General features: G+C 48.2%; 1 protein-coding gene across 15 annotated transcripts in view; it reads left to right on the forward strand.

Moving 5' to 3' along the window:
* The window catches only part of LOC133411989 (SLIT-ROBO Rho GTPase-activating protein 3-like), a 42,106-nt gene extending 23,448 nt beyond the window's left edge, over positions 1-18,658 (forward strand). For 5 of the 15 annotated variants that reach the window (XM_061694929.1, XM_061694970.1, XM_061695052.1 and 2 more), the window contains 12 exons: positions 162-246; positions 323-350; positions 850-952; positions 1,642-1,702; positions 1,781-1,858; positions 2,109-2,237; positions 2,524-2,629; positions 3,841-4,083; positions 6,513-6,562; positions 7,098-7,332; positions 8,491-8,529; positions 12,125-18,658. In XM_061694929.1, the coding sequence (XP_061550913.1) occupies positions 162-246; positions 323-350; positions 850-952; positions 1,642-1,702; positions 1,781-1,858; positions 2,109-2,237; positions 2,524-2,629; positions 3,841-4,083; positions 6,513-6,562; positions 7,098-7,332; positions 8,491-8,529; positions 12,125-12,359 (1,392 nt within the window). In that variant the 3' untranslated portion in view covers positions 12,360-18,658. The other 10 variants (XM_061694947.1, XM_061694955.1, XM_061694979.1 and 7 more) reach the window with 10 other exon arrangements.
* Positions 18,659-26,923: the final 8,265 nt, after the last annotated feature.

Consider the following 26,923-nt stretch of genomic DNA (forward strand, 5'->3'; position numbering starts at 1 on the left):
AGTGCCATGTGAAGCCGCTTCAGCTTTCACACAATGAGACAATTGTTGTGTGTATGTGTGTGTGTGTGTGTGTCATTTGCCTCTTTTTGAAAATACGTCCGTGAGCATGTCCGACGCGTGCGCCTCATGCACAGATTGAAAAATGCCGCTTTGTCTTTTAGAGAGTCAAAGAGTTCCTGGTCGGCACCTCTTTGGAGTCCAAGCTACAAGCCAAACACGACCTGCTGAAAGTGGCCGTGGAAAAAGGTAGCGCAAATGCATCATGGGCTGTTTTAACGATAAACTGTACTCGCACTGAATTTATTTTTATTCGACATCCTAGGACAAGCATCAAATAGAAATCTGCCAAGGTAAGGGCTTTACAGTCAACCGCCGTTTATCGCACGCCCACCTGCCATGGGTGAACGAACAGCCACAGTAGAGACCATATATAGCTAAATACTGTGTGCGTTCACATTCAAACAGACTTTTTATATTCCTTACCACCTGTTCTACACAGTTCTCCTATTAGAAGCTACGCGTGCTTGTTTCAAGCTGTTTGTCTCTCCAATTCAAGACACACGGAACAAACAAGAACTAAACGCTGTATATTTGGCTAACAAAAGTCCACTAGCTTAAGGATGACTTGTAATGCAAAATGCCAGTGGCAGGCTTACTGTAGTTGCACACAATGGGCATCTTCAAGCTGGAAATGACACAAAGTGGCAAAAATGAATAGTTTTTTATTTTTGAGAGTGTGCGTGGGGAGAAATGGTGCGTCAATGGTGCTGTTGTCGCGCAGATCACTGGCGTTGGCGGTGATGGGTGACCAAAGCCTTCATTTTCCTCTCTCTCGCTCTCTCTCAATAGTCGCAATGGAAAGTCTGCACGTGTTCCAAAAACTCCCTCCAGCGGAGAGGGTTTATTGCACAACCCCAAACTTTTCAACGGTGACATGCTGTCCTTCATGCAGGTAATTAAAGAACTAATATAGTATCTCCCAAAAGTGAGTTTTCAATGCCTGAGGATGCTTTCACGGGAAATGACATTTTGCTACATGGTAAAGAAACCAGTGTACAGCTTGTGGAACAGCGTAAATTTACCATCTGCTCAAAGTAACTCCACACACAGCCCCTCATCTCTGAGCTGCAGGCAACAAAAGTGAGGACACCTCTCAATGAAACTCTCCAAATTGAGACGAAATGCACAATTTCCCTCCCTGTGTCATGAGGCTCCTAGGTTTGACAAGGTCTCAGTGTAAATGGCGTGTTAAATTTGGTGTTATCGCTCCCATACTGGTCAGTAGAAGCTTAATATGGCGGAACGTCCGCCGACACGCAACGGCCTCCCGTTTCCCCGAGCGCAAGTTTGGTTGAGCGGGCAATTACTCTTTCTTTTTTGGCTGTGCTTCTAGCCAACTAACAGTTTGTTAGTTGTCTCAAAGAGAAAAATGATCATAACTACTGTAGACATTATTGTGCCACGAAAATCAAATCATAACTTTCAGACTTTTTGCTTTTGCTCGTTTGCAAAACTGCAAATATGCATGCTTTTTTCCAAAAAGAAAAAAAAAAAAAAAAAAAATATGTGGAACTGAGAATATTCTAGTGTCCGCTCCGTGTACTTTGTGCCTAATTTAGAATTTGTCCGTATGTGGCGCAGGCGTCAGGCCGTCAGATTCCAGTTGTGGTGGAAAGTTGCATCCGCTTCATCAATCTCAACGGTGAGCCGGGCCCGACGCGGTGACGCGGGTGTTGGTCTTTCGGCGTGAATTCTAGTTGTGGCTCTGTCCCGCACGCAGGCCTCCACCACGAAGGCATTTTCAGGGTGTCGGGCTCTCAGGTGGAAGTCAACAAGTTGAGGGATGCATTTGAGCGAGGTAGGCCTCCTGCCGTGAGCATTCGGCCCAGCTGCAAGATACGGCCTTCAAATCCTTCTTGTAACCGAGCTCCTCTCTGTTCGCAGCCATGTAAACATTTATTTGGACATTCACAAATCTTTTTTTAACCTTCACTTAAGAAATGGAACGACTTGACACGCGCACAGATGGCAAAGAGTACCTTTGCCATCTGTGCACGTATGGACAGAGCAGGTAAGACCCAGCGTTGTTGTTTCGGCTCCCCCTTTAGGAGGAGACCCTCTGGCCGAGCACGAATCCGACCTGGATTCTGTCGCAGGCGTGCTCAAGATGTATTTTCGAGATTTGAAGAATCCCCTTCTCCCTGCAGAGAGTCTCAGTCGGCTGCTGGAGTACGCCCGTGAGTGTCCTCTTATTCTTCGGTCTTGTAATTCACCGGTTCACACGTCCGATATTCTGCATCAATATTCTCTTATCCTAATTTCACCATTGGACTCCTTCGACATTTCTCAAATCATTCCAACTTCAACATATGCACTGCATTCAAGACATTTTGGTGACTATTTTCGAAGGCCCTAACATTCCAACATTTCCCACAATTCCAGATTTTCTATCTTTTCCTCTTGAAAATCTTCCCAAATTGCATTCTCCGGTCGTTGTTGTTGACGAGCACTTTTCCCCGTCAGACGACAAAAAGGATGGCGAGAGGGCCGATCAACTGAAAAGTGTCATCCGGTCCTTCCCCGAGCCGCTAATTGTCGTCATGAGATACCTCTTCGCTTTTCTCCATCAGTGAGTGAAACCTTTTCTCAACCTTTATGCCCGCTGCATACCGAGCAGTGCGACCGAACTGGACAACTGGCTAAAAAAGCAGTCGTCGCCTCCCCGCCGCACGCTGCCCGATATTTCCGAGGCAGTCTGTCCTGTTTCTGCTGTCCACGCGTCGCTTTTTTATCCACAGGTCCTCATGACATCACAAATATAGGTAAGGATTGCAGACAATAATTCGCTGGCGATGCGCAAATGTGGTCAAAGTCCCCACATTTATTCAAAATATGGAAACTATAGTGTTTTTAAAAAGGCTTGCTCTCGGATTATTTGCATATACTGGCCACTCATGCCAGAGTAGCATCTGCTCCATTTGCACACCGATTGAGGAGTATCTGTAACATTTGCACAACCGACATTGTCCCTGATGATCGCGCTACTCGTCACTTTAAATCGCATACAGTCCTTGAAGTCTCGGCGCCCTTTGCACAACGGTCATTGCGCCGGACTATTGCAATATGAGTCATTCGAACTGCTCTAAGTGCGAGAGGACTCTGCATCTTTTTGCACAATTGTTTTTTGTCAATGTCTTGATGTCCCCAAAGTGTTCTGTCAATTGACCGTCTGTAGTCGTACTAGAGCGACTCCAACTACCGGAGACAAATTCCTTGTGTGTTTTGGACATACTTGGCAAATAAAGATGATTCTGATTCTGAGATGATGACGATGCAACGTCAATGGCTCGCGCTTTCCGCCCGACGCCCGCGATCTGTACCCGTACGGCTCGGCGGCGGCCGGCCGGAAGTGGCGTTGTACCTGGAAACGTCCGTTTTTGTCGGGAAAGTTCATGTGATATGATGTGGCATTTTCTCATCTGCAATGTTGCCGTCGCGTTCATCTGCCAATCCAGCAAAACGAGCAGCTAGCGGTCGGGCACGTATGAAAACGAGTCTCTCTTTCTCGCTCTCTCTCCCGCCTTATTCTTTCTCTCTTTCTGTCTTGGGTTTTTTGTTTCTCTTTCCAGCTGCGTGTTCCTCACGTTGACCTTTCGTGTCTTTCTCCGCCTCATTCTTTCTCTCGCTGTGTGCGCCCGCGTCTCTCGTTCGGTCTGTCCGTTTTCCTTTGTGTATTTCCGGCTGTCTTTTATTCCATACGGAATAACTAGTTGAGAGAAGCTTCCGCGGTTGTAGCCCGACGTGGTAAAACAAGCTTTGCGATTTGCTCGCCGTCGCCAGCGTGTCCCAGTACAGCGACGAGAACATGATGCAGCCGTACAACCTGGCCGTGTGCTTCGGACCCAGCCTGGTCCGAGGGAGCGGGGACGAGCGGCGGGACGGGCGGGACCCGGTCGCCTTGCAGCCGCAGATCAACGCCCTGGTCGAGAGCTTGATCGTCCGGCACGAGAGCGTCTTCCCCGGTCAGAGCGAGTTGCGAGGTCCCGTGTACGAGAAGTGCATGACGGCAGAACAAGACGACCGGTGAGAGAAAAACGATATTTCCCGTTTGTGTCGATGCTGAAGTTGTTCTGCGCCCACAAAATGGTTCTTCTTTTTATGCCGCCAATTTTTGCCGTTTCCATTTTTGTTACTCGCTATAGGAGGCTGGCGGACGACCGGTTAGCACATCTGCCTCACAGTTCTCAGGTTGCGATTTCAATCCCCGGCCTCGCCTGTGCGCCGTTTGCACGTTCTCCCCGCGCCTGCGTGGGTTCCCTCCGACATCCCAAAAACACGCGTGCTAGGTTGATTGATGAATTGAATTGCCCATAGGTGTGAATGTGAGCGCCAATGGTTGTTTCTATGTGCCCTGACGATTGGCTGGGGACCAGTTGAGGGTGTAACCCCGCCTCTCGCCCCAAGATAGCTGGGATGGGCGCCAGCACGCCCGCGACCCGTGTGAGGAGAAGCTGTCTGGGAAATGGATGGCTCCAGGGTGCTGGTTTACACCAGCTGAAAGAAATGTGCTTTTGTATCAAAATGCGTTTTGATGATTCCATTCCTCTTTTGCAGCGGCTCAACCTTCAAACAACCTCCACCAGATTGGACGGTTTAGTCACCGGTCTTGCCACAGTTACCTTTGTAGAGTATATTGGTTTTGGATAAAAACGGTAATTTTGGACAAAGACTGCGCCACAGGTGAATGTCTGCGTTACTTCCGGTTTAGTTCGATGTATGTTTAACGTTATAATCTATCAACCTGTCTTTGTCTCGTAAAGAGTCACCACGTCTCTCTTTGTGTAAAACTTTAGGAAAAGTGATGGAAAAACCTTGATCAGTCTCATCTAGAGGGCTGCTGCACGGACGAAATACGAGTTTTAGATGACAGCGGCTTATTGTTGTGACTCAAACAAAAAAACTATAAACTGTATAGGTTGTGGAATTTTATAGAAAATGTCGTTCTATCTAAAGGGGGAAACGACAGGGAAACAATGCAGAGGGATAAAAACACACGCACACAAAAAACTAATAGTAAATGAAAGAAAAATAGGCGTACAAAAAGGGAAATAGGACCTCGTGCGTTGCTGGTCTGAAAAAGGAGCGTGGCGAGGTTACTGCGTGTTGAGTGAGTACAAAGTTGGAACTTGTTTGAAGCGTGTATTTTACCCCCAAATTAGTAGGCACTATAATTTTGTACATTCTGCCGCCGGAGAGATGCTCGCCACGGAGAAGAGCGGGGAAGCGAGACGAGATGGGAGTCAAAGGTTAAATACCCAGGGGATGTGTCTCAGGGACGGACGGACGGACGGAGAAACTGGAAACTTGAATTTTGGTCTACACTTTAGCCGTAAAAAAGGTGTAAAAAAAATCCAAGTCATAAAATACTCCCAACTTTGGGAGTAAATATCAAAACAGACATTTATCTTCAGTTAAAAAAAAAAAAAACTTCAAATGCGAGTCGACACAAGTTACAGAATGATGAACAAATAACTTCGACGTGAGAGTAGTTGAAGCCACATTAAATGAGCGGCCTAGTGCACACTTGACATGCCAACTAGCCACCCAAATATAAACAAGCACACCATTCTCAGTATACTTCTTTAAATTCTCTTAACTGATAGATGGATAGAGAGACAGACAGACAGACAGACAACCCTGCCGATGGCGTGGGGTCCGTGACGGCAACCGTGCGTGCGCAGAGTCTACAACCAACCGTAGCGTTGTCCTCTTTCGAGAAACTCGAAGCAGCGACTGGATTTCCAGCTCGGCTACGCCGATCCCTCGTCAGTCGTCGGCGTCCGTTGTGTTTGCGCCGCTGGCTGCGTGGGTACACGTGAGTTGACTTTGTGCTGAAAACGTGCAACGGCTGCGTCTATCAATTTTTCAATATTGTACTTAGTCGTGTGCATTTTAGTTAGGGATAGTTAAGAATCTAGTCATTAGTCATTCCTAAAACAAAGGCTGAAAATTGGTCCCAACTTACGACATGCACCGTGACCGAATCAAGTGTCTTGTTTATCGACTTGCCTCCCGTTCCCAAGCGCTGGAGTTTGTTCATGATAAATATCTGTAGATGTCTAAGCTGTAAGCGCATATTTTGGAATCAAAAGCATATTAAGCGCTGGATCTCATAAATAGGAACTATTGGCAGATATCAAAGTAACTGTAATCTGACTACTCTTATAGAAAAAGGCGTTAGATTACTTCTGACGTCACTGTTAGTCAGACTTTCCCCAGAAGAGTTGTGCTTTTCTTTCCTAAATGCGGGCGTGAGATTGTGCTAAAATGTACAAAAACGGAGACTTTTGTCTGGCCTGGCCGGGAGCTCAGCAGCCCTCAACTTCTGAGCTTAGAATCTCCCGTTTGACAATCGGCAACGGAACCCAATTGCATTTTGCACAGCATCGATCCGAGTGGAAGCAATTGTCTTCTCTCTTACTTCCTCCTGATGCTGGTTTCTTTCTTCACAGTGAGCCGAACGCGGAAGAAGGGGACGGCGAGGCAGACGTCTGCAAAGTTGGTGAGCTCGTGTGCAATTTTTGTTTTTTTCCTTCTACAAGATGGAGGAAAAAAATGAACCCAGCGATTCTCAAGCGCATTCGTGTGCCGTGAGAGCTCATCAGCTGCGTCGCGGGAAATTATGATTTTCCATATTGGGCCAAAAATAACATTGACCTCTCCTACACAAAAAAAACCCACTTGCACTGAAACAAGCTCCAATTTCACATTTTTTTTCAATTTCTGTTTGACAAAAATAATTGACTACAAATAGTCTTTGTTCATCTAACTCTGCCAGTGACGTACAGTGACAGACAGGAAGGCAGGCAGGCAGTACAATTAACTTCTCCTCAATGGCAGAAGGTACCGTTTAGAATGGTAATGATAATCACTTTGCGTTCATAACATCTGCAAATATCTGCGAGTCATGAATGGCAAATATGTGGGGGAACGCTGCACTGGTGATGTTTTTTTTTTTTTTTTTTGTCATTTCTGTATGTTTTCTGGCTCAATGAAAGTCGTGAGGCGCCAAATGAACGAATGAATCTGATATGCAGCAGAAGTGGAAGCGGGACACGCGGTCAATCGCAGTAACTCGGCCACGGGAGCCCTGCAGAAACCGAGCGAGGTTTCTAAAGCCGCCAAGAGCGGACCGGCGGACCACCGCAGGACCGCGTCGGGACCGGCCGGAGGCGGCGTCCTCTCGGGCGGGGCAAAGGCCGCCCTCCAGATTCCCACCGGGCCCCGTGGCCGACTGAGGAGGATCCACTCTCCCGGTTTTGCCCGTAGAGAGTGAGTGCCCGACTCTCGATGGATTCAAGCTGCACTGTCAAACTCATTTTCAGGACTGGCCACATCCTAGCTTGTAGTCCTGACTGTGAAAACCAGATGCATACCTCGTTATGTTATTACATACGGTACGTGATTGCCCCTGCATTCGGATTATATACAGTACACTACCATTCAAAAGTATAGGGTCACTTATGTCCGTTTAAAAAAGAAAAAAAGCAATAAAACAAAAACATAGTAACAATGTCTGGGCTCTAGTTGGGATTAACTTTATTGAAAAACATTGTTTTAAAGTCCTTGTCAAGTTTGTTTTGCCCTTAATTACAAAAGAGTCTCAAAGGGCTTCACGGGGCCACCGCTGACAAAGATTGACGACATCCCCTTATCTAACGCCCCCCCCCCCCCTCCCCCCCAATCGGGCAGGAAAATAACTCCAAAAACCATTTGGGGAGAAATAAGACGGCTTGAGAAGGGGCCGCAGATGGGGCCGAGAGGGATCCTCTTTCCAGGATTTACCAGGCTGCAATGGACGTCGAGTGGGCAACATTTAGCACATGGTCTTCAGCTGTACAATTTTCATTAAGATGGCAAATAGGAGTCAATTTAAGGAGATGAGGCGCCACAGACTCCTTCGGGAAAATGGTTCCTCCTCAGGACCTGACCTGACTTCCTCGGTCAGAGCAGAAATCTCCACAGAAACTCCTCCGGGGAAGTGGTCCACTTAAGATCTTGTCCCAGTTGGTCGGTGCAGAATCCATACAGCGACACCCTCAGATTCGGTCAATGTCACCTGGCTCCTCTTTGGGCAAACAACAAAAAACAGTTCTAAGAGACCCCAAACCTTTGAGCAATAGTGTGTGCTGTATATTACAAATTGATTTGAAAAGCAAAAGTAATAGTTGTATACAAAGATTTTCTATTTTCCAATCGAAAAAAGATTTGGTGAAAATAAATGGTTCAGGAACCATTTAAAGTCTGAAAATAACAATTCTATTTAATGAAAAACATGAAGTAGCCAAATGTTATAGACTTTAGTGTGCAACATAAAATCATGTGGCGGGCGGGATCTGGCTCCCAGACCTTGAGTTTGACACCCGTGGATTCATGGAGCAACGGATTAGTGTCACACTCCCAACTGACGTATTTTCCTCCTCCAGACAGATGCACGTCTCCCCTGAGGATGTCGTCAAGGTCGACAAGGTTTGTGTTCGTCTCCCCTTTTGAGTAGACCAATTGTCAAAGTTTGGAAGCAATCAGTGGGTGGGATACAGAACGCTGACCACACCTGAAACCACCAGATACAGTACTGCTTGAAAGTTTGTGAACCCTCCTGACATGGTCACTCTTTTTGTAAAAAAAACAAAAACAAAATATATATCCCATATTTTGTCTATTTCCACCTCCATAGAGTGACTCTCTACCTTTACCATCAAAGTGTCAATTTAATTTAAAAAAAAAAAAAAACACTGGTTTTGTCATCAGTGTCCAGAAAAGGCCCCTCTGACAGACCCACTTGTGGATACGCATTGTCCATATTTGGTTTAGATCGCCCCCTTTCTCCGATTGGTCGCCTCCGTGAGGAAGACCCACTTGTGAGAGCACGTGTTTATTTTGTCAGCGCTGGCTCGGGAGCAGAGAGGTTGGCGGAGATCTTCGCTGGTGACGTCGATAAGATGGAGAAATTCCAATGAGCTGATTTCAGGCCTCGGCAGAAAGACGTCTGAAACTCAGGAAGGTGGCGAGCATTTGAATTCACCCCCACCACCACAGAGGCAATCTTACATCCCAAAGACTAGAAAAAGTTGGTTTGGTAAAATATGGCACCTTTAAACTAACCTTGCTGAACATTCTTCCAAATAGTAGACATGCACACGGAGAGATTTTCATTATTTAATCCGACAAGGTTTTTTTTTTTTTTTTTTTCCCTCTACAAAAGCGTATCGTTTTACATGTGCAAAAGTATGTGAACGCCCAGCTGAATTGGTTGAATCCAGCAAGTAAAAGACACAATTAAAGCAGACCAATGAAATAGTCAGCTGGACCTGCAAAGCTGACCAATGAAATACGACGTCCTTGGGAAAGGTTTTGGCCTGCATTGACAGCCCATCCATCTGGGGAGGGCTGTCAGACCGTTCTCCAACGATTCCAGGTCCATCCAGCCACGAGAAGCCAAATCGGTGACAAATGGACTGTCTTCAACAGGACAGCGTAATTGGATGTCCATCAAAACTATCACGCGGAAACGCCAGAATCAAAATAAAAATAGGCAAAGGCTGACCCAGACATGACCTCGGGAGAGTTGCAGATCTCTCTGGGAGCATCTCAGAGAAATGTGCACGTGTCTACTATTAGATGAAAATTGAAGAACCGTGACATTCACGGGAGCGTTTCTAGAAGGAAGCAACTGCTCTCAAAAAAGAACAAATCTGCCCTCTTCATCTTTGCCAGATAGTACTCGGACAAGCCGAAGTCCTTTTGCTGGATAGACGAGTCAAAAAGTCGAATTATTTGGTCGCGATCAAAACCACCGTGTTTGGAGAAGTGCCAGCACTGCATACGAAGAAAAGAACCTCCTCCCAACGATCAAGCGTGGTGGTGGAAATGTGAAGGTCAGGGGCTGCTTGTGCACTTCTGGACCTGGACAACTCTGTTGTAGCTTAAGAGCCATGCATTTCCAGGCATATTAAGACATTTTTGACCAGAATCTCTTGCCATCATTTAAGGAGTTTAAGATGGAATGGAAATTAACCAAAGCATTTTGTGGGGGGAGAAAAACAAAACAAAGAAATTACTGGATTAAATAATGAAAATATCTCATGTGTGTGTGTGTGTGTGTCAACTATTTGGAAGGTATGCTTTCCAAAGTGGGATTTGGATGTTGGTTTAACTAGGTTGGTTAGTTTTTTTAAGAAAAAGATTGACCATGTCGGGAGGCTTTGTCTCAAGCTTTCAAGCAGCACTGTATATCCCCAAAGGTGTCGTTTTCCCTAGTCCCTTGAAATGAATCCAGCAGAACCTGTGGAGGATAATTTGAGTCTGTCGTAAGTACTGTAGCCGTACAGAGATCTCAAGGCGTAGTAGGGACAGAATGGGAAGCGAACCTCCATCATCAGGTTTAAAGTTGAAACAACCAGTTGGCGACCAGTTACGGGCGGACCCCGCCTCTCGCCCAGAGTCAGCTGGGATGGGCGCCGGCACGCCTGCGACCCGCGTGAGGAGAACTAAAATTTCAGTTTGATCCCAATGAAAGGTTTTACTTTTACTTTCGTCAGGTTAACACCAAGTTGAATTTGTCTTCAACCACTGTAGATATTTTTTTCCCTTGTTTACAACGTATACAATATTTACCATGACACTTAATTATATACTTTGCAATGACGGAATTTTGTTCCAGGCAATTTGATTTATTCTCTTTTCTGAAGTTTCTGTCGAAGTTATGCCGAAGTGACGTCTACCTTCATCTATTTCTGTCACGAGCCTAAATATGAGCGATATTCCATCTGTTCTCTGGACGGGTGGCTTTCGGGCACGCCGGCGCCAACGCCAGCTGACTTTGGGCAAGCGGCGGCTAGGGCGCCCCCGGGACTGGTCGCCAGCCGATTGCGGGGCACATATGGACAAATAACCGTTTGCACTCTCGTTCGCACGTATGGACGCAGGAAGGCCGGATTTGAACCCGGGACCTCAAAACTGTGAGGCAGACGTGCTAAACGGTCACCCGCCGTACCGTCCGGCCAATACGCCAGTAATTGTATTCCTCCCCCCCCAAACTTCAATTTTACCACCAGTAGAATTTCCTCTGATTTCATTTGTGACTTTGAATATCTTTGGAAGTAAGAAATCACCCACTTGCTTGGCCGGGGGTCTCGAGGCCAGCTGACAATTTCATTCAAGCGGGAGTAGATACAAACAATCGCAAGGCCGGCGCTGGGGAAGACGCGGAGCCGACACAAAGCAAGCCCGGAACGGTTTCCCTTTTCCTATGTGATCCTCTTCCTTCTGTAGTATTCTCCCTCCGCCCCAAAAATGGTGATGAAAAACGGGTCAAAACCGGTCTCCTCGGGCTCGGACGTGTGGGGATCATAGCGAAGTGGCGCAGATAAAAAGAACCGGCTGTAAGATTGCGATTGTCCCGGCGAGGCGACAGAGTGCGGATATTTGTCGATGTACTGTCCTCCCGCAAGCGGAATATATTCCATCCTGAATCGAGTGCACTTTACGGCAGATCGTCTCTTGTTCCAGGAGGTGTGTCGCCAGATGGACTCGGTCTTCAAAGAGCTCGTCTACAAGCACGCGCTGCTAGAGTCCTCCTCTTCCTCTTCCTTTCCAGGCGGCCCGAAAGAGAGGAGGGCGTGAGGAAGGAGAACTGGGGGGAAACTCCACAGGAACGAGGGCACGCGATTATACCAAAAATTGAAGTTGCAAAAATGTCCTATTAAAGCTTTAAAAAGTGACTTGTTATTCTGCACCCCAAAAACGTCCCGTGGAACGCTTTTCCACTTTCCGTGAATCCCGCACGTTTCGCTCTGAAATCCCCAAATTTCAGCAATATTTGACGTCGACCTCGTCCTCCCACATTTTGAGGCCAATTCCAACCATTCCGCCTTCCAGTCTCACATTCTACATTTCAGCAATTCCGGTTTTGCATCGTTCACGATTCGTCCGTTCATTCTCGGCACCGCTTCTCCTCCTTTGGGGGGCGCTGGCGCCCGTCCCAGCTGACTTTGATGAGAACTGGTCACCAGCCAATCGCAGGGCACAAAAAGTAAACAAGCATTCCCACTCTCACCTGCAGACAATTGAATCTTCAAGTGGACATTTTTGGAGTGCGAGAGGAAACCGGCGTACCCGGAGAAAAGCCACGCAGGCAAGGGCCGAACCTGAAACCAATCAGAGACGCCGCCAAAGACGGCGAGACTTCCGAGACCAAACTTGGCGGCAACGCTGCGAGACCAGATCAGCAACCCCCAGACTACATTTCCTCTTCCTCCATTTTTTTTTTGCCCCCCCCTCCATTTGTTGAAGACTGAAAGACTGCGTTTACCGGAGGGTAAATGGACTGCACTTCTATAGCGCTTTAGCTACAGCATCGCAGTGCCCGAAGCGCTATACAAAGCCTCCCATTCATTCACCAATGGGCGGCGCTGAAGACCTGTTCGGCGGACTCGGCGACGCCGAGCGGGTCCCCGCCCTGGTCGGCTCACGCACCGGGCCAGGCCCTCGGGGACACGTCGTTGACGAGGTAGCAGAAGTCATTTAAGGGGTCGTCCGCCCACCGGCCGCAATTGTCGCCTGCAACCGCTACGCCGCTTGACGGCAAAGATGTGCGCGCGTGTCAGAGCGGAGATTTTGGTGTCGGCGGCCGGGGAGCGGCGGAGGCCCCTGGCGCTCGGCTGCGGGGACGTACGGACGCAACAACGCGTCACATCCCTTTTCACCACAATGCAGTGAATACCGCACGATGGGGTCGAGATCGAGCGCATCCTACCCGTAAAGATCTGCCCGCGGGCCCGGATGTTTGCAGTGTTTCCGGGCCTACCCGCTCCGTTGCCTTTGTACGTGACGTCCGTTTTGTCCACCCGGCGGAATGGCCCATTGTAGTCCAGATCTGCAGCACCGACGATTTTGAATGAATTCAGATCGGTAGTCGCGCAGTCGGCGGCCCCGTTAAAGCGGAGTCCCGACCCCTCGTACAAAACGAAACTGCAGACGTGGACAAAACTTGCCAACGAGCATTATGGGTCAAAAGAGCTTGACATGCGATACGGAGCGGCGACATTTACGGCACGTTGCTTCAACGAAGAGACTCGGCTCTCAAACTCTGCCGCGCTTTCGTCGTCGTCGTCATCGTCGTCCTCCTCCTCCTCCTGCTTCTTGACTTCCGGCAGAGTGGAAGACCGCGGTACCCGCAGCAGCCATCGAGGCGTTCCCCCCAAAAAACGCAGCCCACAGTCACCCATTCCGAGCGGTGTCAGTTTGAGGTCGGCCTGCCTCCAGGAGCGGGTTTGTTATCAAATGTCCCAGGACGTTGCCATTGCTGATAAATCGCTTCTTTCATTTGATAGACAATTCAAAGTTACCCGGCCCTGCCTGAACAAGTCATTAAGAACTGGTTGAGCCATCCTCAGCATCAACAACTGAAACCAAGCGTCTTCACACAGGGCCAGGGAACTTTGAAGATATATATTATATATTATATAGATATATATTGAATCACCATTTAAAAATAGCTTGGGTTTTTTGGGTTATTTTTGTCTGATACCCTCTGTATGCAGTCTATGCTCCTGCATTAACCACAGGGGGGCAGTCTTAGGTAATCTGTGGCTTTTGACTGTCCTTTGCAAACGCAAACTATTCCTCTTTGGAGGGGGGAAGTATTTTTTATTTTATTAATACTGTACGCATATATTTTTGTCATTTAAAAAAAAAAAAAAAGTACTGAGGGATAAATAATCTCTACAAAGGAGTTTAATAGACTTTATTGTGAGTGGTCCATTGTGTACAGACTATGGATTATGGAGCACTTCAGAGAATTCAACTGGTCCACATGACGTACGTGGCACAGTTGTGTGGTGGTATATTGCATTTTGGCATAGTGTTGATGGTTTGTATAATAGTGACCTGATAGTGGCGGTACTAATGTGTGGATTCATTCAGGTAAATTCCCACTGACGGCCACCAGACGCACAACCCACCGCTGGTGCACTCGCGGCACGACCGAACACAACCCGACTGGGAGTGTCCCTCGTCTCATATCGGAGTCGGACTTCTCTGCCACAACGTGACCAGGTAGGGGGCGCACTTAAGGACCGGGACGTCCTCCCGATGGACCACCTCCACGCAGAATGAGGTGGCCGTCCTCCTGGGGCCAAAGTGCTCGCTGACGTCGTGGCGGAGGCCGCAGGCGTCCGGGACGGCGACGGAGGCCGTGTGCGCGAGCAGCGCCGTGGCCCTCCACCTCACCTCCAGGGATTCCGGGGCGACTGCCGACGTGTGGACGGGCAGCACCACGAAGGCGTGCTGGAAGCTCTCGCCCACGTTGCACTCGATCTGGGTGGACCAGCAGTATTCCCCGAGGTCTCCTGGGAAGAGTGACAGCGGATGAAAATCTCCTGATAAACCGAGACGTAGCCTAACCCGAACGGAAAACCTGTACCGGGACCCTTAACGCAAACTTAAACCTAACGTAGGACCCCTAATCGTGAATCTGAAATGTAACACCCTGGACTTAACTACGATCACAAATGTCTAACCCTGATCTGAATCCTGACCCGAGGCCTAAACCCTTACCTCAAACCCTAAACCCTAGGTCACCGCTATCGCAAACCTCCAGCCCTAATCCTTACCTTTGACCTTGAACCTCCCCCAATCGCTATGAAAATCTCTAACCCAAATCATAACCACTAACCCTTCATCCCTCCCACACCTTATTCCAAACCTTTGTGAAGCCTAACCCTGTCCAAACCCTACTACCTCTTAACCCAACCTGAATCTAGCCCTAACCTCATCCCCTCACCCTAGACCCAACCGCTATCACGAACCCTATCGAGCAAACTCCACTAATGCTAATCCCTACCCCTAACCCGAATAGGTACTCTTCAACCATGAACATCTAACCCTAAACCCAAGCCATAACCCTGCCTGAACCCTGGACTCTAGTCTCTAAAATTAGCCTCTGGTGCTAATCCCACCCCAATACCTACCCTTTAATGCTGACCTTCTACCCCAAACCCCAAACTCTAGCTGAACCCTGGACCCAGCCCTCACAGCTAAACCTATTTGCTATTCCACAGCTCTAATTCTACTTTTTACCCCACCCAGGATCTGACCCTAACCCTAATCCCCCAACATTTGACATGGCCTAACCCTAAACCCAGGCACGAGCTAGTCCCAACTGCCCTAGGATCTAACGTTACCCCTAACACCTACCCTTTAACCCTGACCCTCTATCCCTAACCTCTGAATTCTAACTCTAGCTGAACCCTGGACCCGAGCCTCACAGCTATCCCTGTGAGAAACCTCTAACACTACAGCAACCATGACCCGCTCACCCGAAACCCAATCTCTTAAACTCTGCCCCTAGCTGGACCCAAACCTCAAAACCTCTCCCCTCACCTCTATCATCTAACTCCGGCAAGACGACCGACCTTCAGTGGAGTCTTGCAGCCGTATATTCCGCTTGTCCCGCAGCTGCACCTTCCTGGCGAACGTCATCTCGGTGCACTCCATCAAGCAGGCCGTCAGCTGCGGCCTGACACTGGGGAGCGGTTCCAGCAGCGTTATCTCGCCTGAGCACTCGGTCGCGCGTGAGGCCAGAAGAAGCGAGGAAAGCACGGCGAAAGACACCCACGCGGCCAAACATTCCGTCATGATTCCGTCCGCTATCGGTCGAACGGGCTCGGGCAGGGTCTCGCTGGTCTCTCGCAGGGTTCGTTGCCTCGCTTCGGGACCGATATCTGGCTTAGGAGGAGCACAGCGGGGATGGGAAAGGATTTACAACGGAAACACGCAGACGGCAAAAGCGCTGAGGATCCTCAAGTGCATAACATGTTGCTCTTCCCACAGGGAGTGCCCGCTTTCCTGGAGTGTGGCGCCAACATTCATCCCTCGGTTATTTTCCTTCCCCCTGAGAGTGCGCGTGAAACTCTCGAGCAGCCGCAAAATCCTGAAAGCCTGGCACAGACTTGGAAATAATCCTCAACGACTGCACAAACAGAGAGCGCGAGAGCTTGAATTTCCACAGCCTTTATTCACCACAAAACACAAGCGGTGAAACGTGAACTTTTCATCAGCATACTGTACTCAGGGTTAGGTTGAGGTGCTATGAATACATAAACTATGATGATGATGACGACGACGATGATTCCGAGACAAATCGTCACGTGAGGTAACCTTGTTAAAAAACTCTAACCCTAATGACCCAAAACGGCTCCTCAGCTCAGCACTCACGAGTATGTGGACCAGCACACTCACTGATCGTATGGTCAAACGTATCTCCAATTTGTTTTTGCTTTTGACCCAAAACGCAGCGGCAATTGAAGGGCTCAAATTGTGCACGTCTCCAGCAGGGGGCGCCCAGGAATCTCTTCAGCGTGAGAAGCTCTCACAAAGGAGACCGACGTCTTACATCGGATCCAAGCAGGCTTGAAAAGCAGCTTTACAATGCTTCCTTCATTTCACTTTGACTTGTTTGTTCGTCTTCTCTCGATTATTGCCAATAAATTGGCCACGCCAAACCGAAAACCACTGACTTCCTGTGTCTTTTCAGGCAAGACTTGAGACTTTTTGCCGGGTTACCTCATGACAGACATTTATGCAGAGCTGAAATCAACCAAAAATTACCGAAATGGAGCTTATTGCGTTTTGGATTTGAAAACCCCCCAAAACCCATGCCCAACTGTAGGCATCCGTGCCTACAGTTGGACAGCGCTCGTGGAGAAAAGCACGCAGCTCTCGAAAAAAAGGATGAATACAGCTCCCTTGCAGATTTGCACAAAGACGACAAATTGGCCTCTGCGTGTCGACTTGATGCGGGGACCCTTCCCGTCGAAACCGAGCGGACTTGTTTCTCCGTAAGAGGGGATGCTTTTCCGCAGTGATGAGCAGAGCGTTTGGCTCTGGGACATTTGCGCATTTGTGGGAGGGAACACTCCGAACCCGTGAGCAGCTTGAAATAGCTGCCCCCGACACCCGGGAGATTTCCCGAGGATATAAATCTTGAGCGTGGCAAGCGCGCGGCGTCATGTGGTCGTTTCGAGAAGAGAAAACATTCGTATCCCCCCCCCAAAAAAACGAATGTGATCGTATGGAGGCTTAGTAGAAACGGGAATGCAAACCTTCGAAGAAGCTTTCCAAGGTTCCCGCCGCGGTCCGCGTTGAAAGCTCCCGAGAACAATACATTAGGGAGCCGTAGCAGTGTGTGTGTGTGTGTGTGTGTGTGTTGTGATCTGGCCTTTGCAAGTCCAATATATCACAAGCGGAAAGCATTTGGGCCCGCTTGTATTCAGAGATGGATCGACCTCAGCACACGGCTCGGGCTCCGGTACCAGTCTTTTGCAGAAAGGTTGGGGGGAGTCAACACCCGAGCGGACAGAGCGGCGAGCCCACGGGAAGGGGAACCAACCCGCGTTGCCTTTTGGGGCCCTACGGGCGCAGGCGCCGGCCATCGAGCTCCGCCTCCGGGTGGGGACAACGCATAATGTTGAAGTGTTCAACACATGTTTGGGGACAACATATAACAAACATCCATCCATCCATTTTCTTCACCGCTTCTCCTCACAAGGGTCGCGGGCCTGCTGGAGCCTATCCCAGCTATCATCGGGCAGGAGGCGGGGTACACCCTGAACTGGTTGCCAGCCAATCGCGGGGCACATACAAACAAACAAACAACCATTCGCACTCACATTCACACCTACGGGCAATTTAGAGTGTCCAATGAATGCATGTTTTGGGGATGTGGGAGGAAACCGGAGTGCCCGGAGAAAAGCCACGCAGGCACGGGGAGAACATGCAACCTCCACACAGGCGGGGTCGGGGATTGAACCCCGCTCCTCAGAACTGTGAGGCCGACGCTCTAACCAGTCGGTCACCGTGCCGCCTCTATAACAAACATATCGGTTGAAACAACCCAGCATTGTAGTTGATTTGATGCAGCATTTGGGTGAAATATTTTGCTCATCTGTTGGGTTAAAATCAAGCAACCCCTCCTGCTGGGTCAAATGAGCGAGCGTGGGGTCGGTGCTACAAACACCCAGCGGCTGGGTTAAAAACACCCCAAAACAATTTGAAATGCGGACTCGTCGGACCACAGAACACTTTTCCACGTTGCGTCGGTCCATCTTCGATGAGCTCGGGCCCAGAGAAGCCGGCGGTGTTTCTGGGTGTTGTTGATAAATGGCTTTTGCTTTGCATAGTAGAGTTTTAAGTTGCACTTAGGGATGTCGCGCCGAACTGTATTTACTGACATTGGTTTTCTGAAGTGTTCCTGAGCCCACGCGGTGATATCCTTTACACATCGATGTCGGTTTTTGATGCAGTGCCGCCCGAGGGATCGAACGTCACGGGCATTCAATGTCGGTTTTCGGCCTTGCCGCTTCCATGCGGTGATTTCTCCAGATTCTCTGAACCTTTTGCTGCTATTATGGACCGTAGATGATGAAATCCCTCAATTCCTTGCAATCGTACGTTGAGGAACATTGTCCTTAAACTGTTGGACTATTTTCTCCCGCACTTGTTGACAAACAGGTGAACCTCGCCCCATCTTTGCTTTTCTAGCCAATCACGGCACCCGCCCGTTCCCAATGAGCCTGTTCCCCTGCGGGATGTTCCAAACACGTGTTTGATGAGCATTCCTCAACTTTCTCAGTCTTTTTGGCCACCTGTCCCAGCTTTTTTGGAACGTGTTGCAGCCATAAAGTTCAAAGTTGAGGATTATTTGCTAAACGTTGATCAGTTTGAACATTCAATATCTGGTCTTTGTAGCGTATTCAATTAAATATAGGTTGAACATGATTTGCAAATCACTGTCTTCTGTCTTTATTTGTTTAACACAACATCCCGACTTCATTGGAATTGGGCTTGTACATGTGCGAATATTTCTACTGAGACAACTTTAATTTCCGTCACAGGTTAAAGGCTTCCTCATTCATCATTAAAATGAAGGGACTGTTTTTACCTCTGCACCTACTATCATGACAACAATGTTGTAAATTTTACTGAAAAAGCATTGCATGCAGTTCAACGTCCCAACTTCATTGCAATTGGGGTTGTACTCAAGTCCAAGTTTCAGCTGATCACTCGATCTGATACTCTTTTCACCTCCAAGACATTCTTAGCCAACTCTTCTTTTACAATAAACCCTACTGCATTTCTCTTCCCATCTACACCATGGTCAAATCATTGAAACCCCGCCCCTAAACTTCTAGCCTTACTGCCTTTTCCACCTGGTCTCCTGGACACACAATATCAACCGTTCTCCTAATCATCATGTCAAGCAACTGCCGAGATTTTCCTGTCACAGTCCCAACATTCAAAGTCCCCACATTCAGTTCTAGGCTCTGTGCTTTCCTCTTCTCTTTCTGCCAAAGAACCCGCTTTCCACCTCTTCTACTTCTTCGACTTCGAACCACAGTAGCTGAATTTCCACCGGCGCCCAGCAGGTTGACTGCGCCGGCGGCCGACGTCGTGAACCCGGGCCGCGACCGATCCGGTATGGAATTCTTTGGACGAACGCTCGTATTTGTTTGGCAAAGTTTGAAGCCGGACGCCCTTCCTGGCGCAACCGTCTGCATTTATCCGGGCTTGGGACCGGCCTACAGTTGCCCCCCCATAGAGCTGTATTACCAGAGTGCACATGTTGACCACATGAATTCCCAGAAAGTTGACCACCAGTTTCATCCGGCTACTCCTCCGATAATGGGCGGGACACCTCAGGGTGCTGCACTGAGACCTCAGATGTTTTCATGACAGGTAGAAGCTTATTTACAGCTTTTTCCTGTAATATAAGTACTGTACAGTTTTGAAAACATAAGAATTGATTAAAATGTAAAATGTGTATCTGTATACAAAACAATGAACAATGAAGCAGTTTTGTGGGACTTTATTCTCTTGGGCTCTGATTGGCGGGCGGTTACATCGCGCAATTTCGGATATACGACACTTTTAGTTTGATTTAAGGTGCAAAGCGGCCCCCGAGCATCCTGCATCTTCAAAGGCTTCCGCCTAAGTGCCAGAGGAAGATTCTGACCATTCAACAGAAGATAAATCCCTGTATAGGCTTCAAGAAGGACAGATTTACGCGGACGTCGTATCGAGAAAGCTTTAGTTTTGCTATAAAACCCGATCCGGTGGTGCCTTGAGATAAGACGGAGTAGTTGGGCAGATAGTTCGAAAAAAAAAAGAGGCTTCCAGCTGTTTATTGCCCCTCCCGGTTGAGCTTCGCTGTCAAAGTAAGAATCACCGCCTTTATTATCATGAATGCACACAAAATGTGTTCTCTCCATTTTACCCATCACAGTGAACATGCACACACTTGTTAGTGGAACACACTGGCGCAGGGGACAGCTGAAGCGCCCGGGGACAAGTCCGGGGTATCCTGACTATCGGGGTCTCGCTCAAGGACACCGCAGCCGTGAGTCCGGGGGATGTTAGCGGATGGTCCGGTCGGGGTCTCGAACCCAGGTCCGGCGCGGTGCCAGGCGATGATCTTAACCACACAAACAGAACAACAACATTGTGTGTTAAGTTGAGCTCTGCTAAAAAAATAAATAAAAAAAAATGCAAAAGGCCATAGACCGGCTTACGAAAAGCATGTCACGGTGTTATAACACCTTAAGCAGCCAAGCGACACATGTAGACAGCCAATATAACAATACTTACAGAAATATATTCTTTATTCTCTGGTCAAATGTCGACGACTACTACATCTTACTGAATCAGTTGTGAAACTCTTGGTGTGTCTCTCCATGTCCATATTATACTGCCCCCAGGTGGCCAAGGCACGCACGCACAAGAAGGAGCAGTACAAGGTCCATTGAACTGAAGCAAGAAATGTGGCAAAAACTCTTTAATTCTTCATACTCTATTTGAGTCATTCCATACTGTATGTTTTTCTGAAGTACAATATTATATAGAGTGGCATTTTCTTTTCAATGTGTCAATTCATATGCCACGTTCTTCCGTCAGATCCGGGTGATCTATCCCGAGCGCCGCACCTTGGCGCACTGCGCCCCCTGCGGCCGCCGTGCGTCCTGCAGGCCCCGGCAGCCCCGAGCCCCCCGGCGTGCGGACCCGCAGGTTTGTTTGCCGCAGACGCGTTTGAATTTCTCCCTCCCGACTGCCTTCTTTTGCTCACGCAACCTAACCCCCCTTTGAGTGTTTCGAAATCGCGGGCAGCTGCCAATAGATTGCGTATGTTGGCAACGCTGCGGTGCAAGTCCTGGCGCTTCCCGGCCTCGAATGATTGCAATGTGGCGGCACAAGTCGCTCACCAAAGGCAACCTTGTCATCATTCTTGAAGCTTTATTTGTGCAAAAGCCTTGACAGCATTTGTTTGAATTAAATGAATCCAATATTAACATATGAAAGAAGTACATGTTGACTCAACTGACATCTTTTGTTTTTGTTTTTTTCTTTTTAAATTATTGAAATAAACTATAAGATAATGATATATATATATATATATATATATATATGTATATATTGGATCTGTTGGGTCTAATTTTCAAAGATCAAGTTGATGCAAAACTTCGATTATGTTTGACCCACTTAATTCTTTTGAACTAAGTTGGTCCAAGTAAATGTTAAAAATATTATCGACTCCCTTTTTTCCCCCCAATTACGTTGACCCAAAATGAAGAAATTATTTTCAGAATCAGAATCCTCTTCATTTGAAGAAATTTGTCTCCGGTAGTTGGAGGCGCTCTAGTATGACAATAAACAGCCATTTTGACAGTAAATACTGTGTCGGAAAATGTTTTTTGTATGTTTTATATATACCAAATATGACTTCTATTAGTTTTATGCGACCTTCACAGGCTTTACTGTTATGTTGTGACAACTAGCTCTCTCGCGGTCACACTGTGCGTACTGATTGTTCCTCGCTATGTTGTGACTACTAGCTGCTATTCGGTAAAGATACGTTGAGTGCAGCTGGACAAAGATGCTTGTTTGGCTTTTCTTTCTCCGTCTCTCTCACTTCGATTGAACAAAGGGGATTTTTCTCTTCAGTAAGGGGTGACAACTCGTAATACTGGTACATTTTCCTCTCTTTGGAAAGACTTTTCTTTCTTTTTGTAATTCAAAACCCCCAAAAACAAGATTGCTTCCTTACTTATTCTGTCAGAAAAAGATTCGCCAAAACAATACTTTTGCGATATACATAAAAACATAAAAACACACGACGGGGAGTCACTTAGCCTGTAGCAATTTAATGGCAAGAGGAAAGAAGCTGTTGGAATGTTTGCCGGTTTTAGTTTGCATTGTTCGATTGCGCCGACATGACGGAAGGAGCCGGAAGGTGCGCTGACCGGGATGCGGAGGATTTTGCAAGCTCCCGTCTTAGTCCTCAAGGGCGGGTAGAGGGGTACCGACGATTTTCTTCCGGCAGTCCCGATTGACCGTTGCAGTTGTAGCGGTTCCAAACCAGACTGTGATGGAAGAACACGGGACCGATTCGATGACCGCTGTGTAGAACCGCCTCAGCGGCTCCCGTGGCAGGCCGTTTGGCCTCAGAAGCCGCAGGGACCGCATCCTCCGCTGGGCCTTTTTGAGGACGCCGTCGATGTCGATCTCCCGCTTCAGGTCCCGAGAGACCGTAATTCCCAGGAACTTGAAGGTTCTCGACGGTTGACACAAGGCAGCCGGACAACGTGAGGGGCAGCCGTGGCGAAGGACGCCTCCTGAAGTCCACGATCATCTCTACAGACTTGAGCGTGTTCAGCTCCAGGTCGCGTCGGGCGCCCCGCAGCTGGTGTCCCCCGGCCTCACCCGCTGCGCTCTGCCCGTCAGGGAGCTGTAAATCCCCAACGGCAGATGGCAGGCGAGACGTTGAGCTGGAGAAGCTCGGAGGAGAGGAGTTCTGGGAGGACGGTGTCGAACGTAGAGCTGAAGTCCACGAACGGGATCCTCGCGTAGGTCCCTGCGCCGTCGAGGTGTTCTAGGATGGAGCGCGGCCCTATGTCGACTGCGTCGTCCGCAGACCCGTTTGCTCGCCGGGCAAACTGAAGGGGGTCCACAAGGGGACCTGCGATGCTCTCGAGGTGGTCCGGCACGAGGCGTTCAAAGGCCTTCGTGACCGCAGATGTTAGGGCGGCAGGCCTGTTGTGTTTTCTTTTCTTTAGTTTTCCCCGATAGCGCCGGGAAGCGGTGGGGCACCTTCGGGGACGTGTTGGCACAGCCGTCCCTGAGGTTGAGCAAGTCTTCCCCTGTGTAAGTAAGTCGCCGAATGTCTCCGAAGACCAACAAAAAACACAAAAACATAGACGGGACGAGAGAGCTCGTTACCGAGGCGGCCACGCGGCTAGGTTGATTTTTGAAATATTAATAGTAATACATAAATGAAGTTGATCCAATATCGCAATAAAGGCCATTAACCATTAACATCATCATGACTCGCCTTAATGAACACGCATGTTTTTAACAAGCCTCCTAATTAAAAAAAATGAATCCACTTGAATTATAGATCTTCAATGTACGCAACGTCAATGTTATTTTACATCCTCATTTCTCAGATGCCGTCACATCGTAACGGGTTGCGTAACTTTTCCGAATTTGAGGCTCGATGATGATTGAAGAAGCTTCGAGTTTGAAATAAACAATTGAATGGAATGATGAACCTTTTTACAGAAAAAGATAGTTTAACGTTTGACTTTCTGCGTAGCTAATTAAATGCATGAAATCACGCTTTACATGTACGACGAATATAAAAAGTCGACACACCCCGTTCTAATGTTTTTTACGGAAAGAGAAATGACACTTTTTCCATCACTAATGTGATCTATAACACGCACGACTCCTTTTTTCCCCTCTTCATGAGGGTAAGTGAAAATAAACAACTGAGATAATGTGGTTGCACAAGTGCGCACACCCTCTTATAACTGGAATGTGACTGCGTTTACAACGAACCAATCCCCTTCAAACGCATGCTAAATTAGTCTCAGCGAACACCCGCCATCATTTAAAACGCCTCTGATAAAGTTCAGCCGTTCTCGTAGACAAGCCGACTAGAACGTATGAACTTTGCAGGGAAGGGTCGAATTGTTATATCCACTGTCTCGCCATAAGCAACAGGCTTTGTGCGTCATTGACGATTCTCGGCGTCGCTGTTCGCCATATTACAGCAAGTGTAGGCCTCCTTCGTGTTCCTGTTCCTGCAGGTCCCGGGAAGAGGTGCCCGTCACGTACGCCGTCATCGCCGCCCCGCGTGCCTGCGAGGAGTAACCTTGATTTTCTACTAAGCCTCCATACGATCACATTCGTTTTTTTTTGGGGGGGGGGGGGGGACACACGAATGTTTTCTCTTCTCGAAACGACCACATGACGCCGCGCGCTTGCCACGCTCAAGATTTATATCCTCGGGAAATCTCCCGGGTGTCGGGGGCAGCTATTTCAAGCTGCTCACGGGTTCGGAGTGTTCCCTCCCAAAAATGCGCAAATGTCCCAGAGCCAAACGCTCTGCTCATCACTGCGGAAAAGCATCCCCTCTTACGGAGAAACAAGTCCGCTCGGTTTCGACGGGAAGGGTCCCCGCATCAAGTCGACACGCAGAGGCCAATTTGTCGTCTTTGTGCAAATCTGCAAGGGAGCTGTATTCATCCTTTTTTTCGAGAGCTGCGTGCTTTTCTCCACGAGCGCTGTCCAACTGTAGGCACGGATGCCTACAGTTGGGCATGGGTTTTGGGGGGTTTTCAAATCCAAAACGCAATAAGCTCCATTTCGGTAATTTTTGGTTGATTTCAGCTCTGCATAAATGTCTGTCATGAGGTAACCCGGCAAAAAGTCTCAAGTCTTGCCTGAAAAGACACAGGAAGTCAGTGGTTTTCGGTTTGGCGTGGCCAATTTATTGGCAATAATCGAGAGAAGACGAACAAACAAGTCAAAGTGAAATGAAGGAAGCATTGTAAAGCTGCTTTTCAAGCCTGCTTGGATCCGATGTAAGACGTCGGTCTCCTTTGTGAGAGCTTCTCACGCTGAAGAGATTCCTGGGCGCCCCCTGCTGGAGACGTGCACACTTTGAGCCCTTCAATTGCCGCTGCGTTTTGGGTCAAAAGCAAAAACAAATTGGAGATACGTTTGACCATACGATCAGTGAGTGTGCTGGTCCACATACTCGTGAGTGCTGAGCTGAGGAGCCGTTTTGGGTCATTAGGGTTAGAGTTTTTTAACAAGGTTACCTCACGTGACGATTTGTCTCGGAATCATCGTCGTCGTCATCATCATCAGAGTTTATGTATTCATAGCACCTCAACCTAACCCTGAGTACAGTATGCTGATGAAAAGTTCCACGTTTCACCGCTTGTGTTTTGTGGTGAATAAAGGCTGTGGAAATTCAAGCTCTCGCGCTCGTCCGTTGTCGCGCCGCAGCCGACGGCCCGCTTGACGGAGTTCGCCAGGAAGGCGCAGCTGCGGGACAAGCGGAATATACGGCCGCAAGACTCCCCCGAAGGTCGGTCGCCTTGCCGGAGTTAGATGATAGAGGTGACGGGGGGAGGTTTCGAGGGTCGGAGGTTCAGAGTTTGGCTTTAGGTTGAGCAAGTCAGGGTCGCTGTAGTGTTAGAGGTCTCTCACAGGGTTAGCCGTGAGCCTCGGGTTCAGGGTTCGGGTAGAGTTAAGAGTTCAGGGGTTAGGGATAGAGGGTCAGGGTAAAAGGGTAGGTGTTAGGGTTAGGGGTAACGTTAGATCCTAGGGCAGTTGGGACTAGCTCGTGCCTGGGTTTAGGGTTAGGCCAGGTCAAATGTTGGGAAATGTTGGGGGTTAGGGTAGAAGAAGAGACGATGATCCAACATCCCATGCACGGAAACAAGTACATGAAATGATTCCTACTTCCCTGGATTATAATCAATCAATAGATGTTTTATTTCATTCTCATATGAGACAGTATTTCTATATTTCTAATATGAAGGGGAACATTAGTACAAAAGCACACGTGGCCGAATAATTCTCTCTTTTCCTCTAGCACATATCTAGAACTATTCAAATCCATTCCAGGATCAGGCCCACACCGGGAAACGCGAGACGCGAAGAAATAAAGAAAGTACCAGCAGAGGGCGGTAGAGGGTCACAGGCCAAAATCCCAACGAGACCAGTCCGCCCTAACCATTCAACCGGAGTAACCTTTCAGGTTAGGGCGGCATAAAGTGACCGCATCCACAGTAGACGTATGCTTTGGGGTTAGAGTCACATTAGAATAAGGGATATCCCGGTTTATCAAACCCCTCTGAAAGAAGAAAAGGAGAAAAGGGGAGCGGCAGAAGGAAACCAAAAAGGGGGCAACGAGGAGGGAATTTGAAGTTTCGGGCCGATGGAAGAAATCTGCTTCCCAAGTAGCAATTGGCGATAGGTTTCTTTCATATTAAGGTTATAGTTTTCCTCAAAGTTTCTGAAAAGTAAAGGCTGAAGGTTTCTTTCAGGTTCGGGCTAACTGGTCGAATTTCAATTTCAATTAAAGCCCTCCTTCTTCAGGTGAGTAACAATCAGTCGATAGAATATCATCATTATATAGATATATTACACCATAAAGTCACGCGTATTACATCACAACTGTAATACACAACAACGCAGGCTATTTGCTATTCATTATTTAGATATAATTGTGTTTCATTTTCCAAACAGGCATCTCTTTTTCATTTGAGCTCCCCGATGCAAAGTCCCCAAAAGCGTCTGGGAAAAAAACCCGTCTCAATAAAAAAAAAAAAAAATAAATAAATAAATAAATAATAAAAAATCCATAATCCAATGTCCCCCTCTGTCAGCGTCTCCCATGGAGTCCGTTCGGGTCAATCGTCGTCCCGCCCCGTATCTCCGATTTTCGGTCCAAACCCTACGTCGAGCATTCTCCATCCCACACAGGACAAGATGGCAATAAAATACCGCACGG

The sequence above is a fragment of the Phycodurus eques genome, chromosome 1 (genome assembly GCF_024500275.1).
Source record: "Phycodurus eques isolate BA_2022a chromosome 1, UOR_Pequ_1.1, whole genome shotgun sequence".
Classification (NCBI taxonomy): Eukaryota; Metazoa; Chordata; class Actinopteri; order Syngnathiformes; family Syngnathidae; genus Phycodurus; species Phycodurus eques.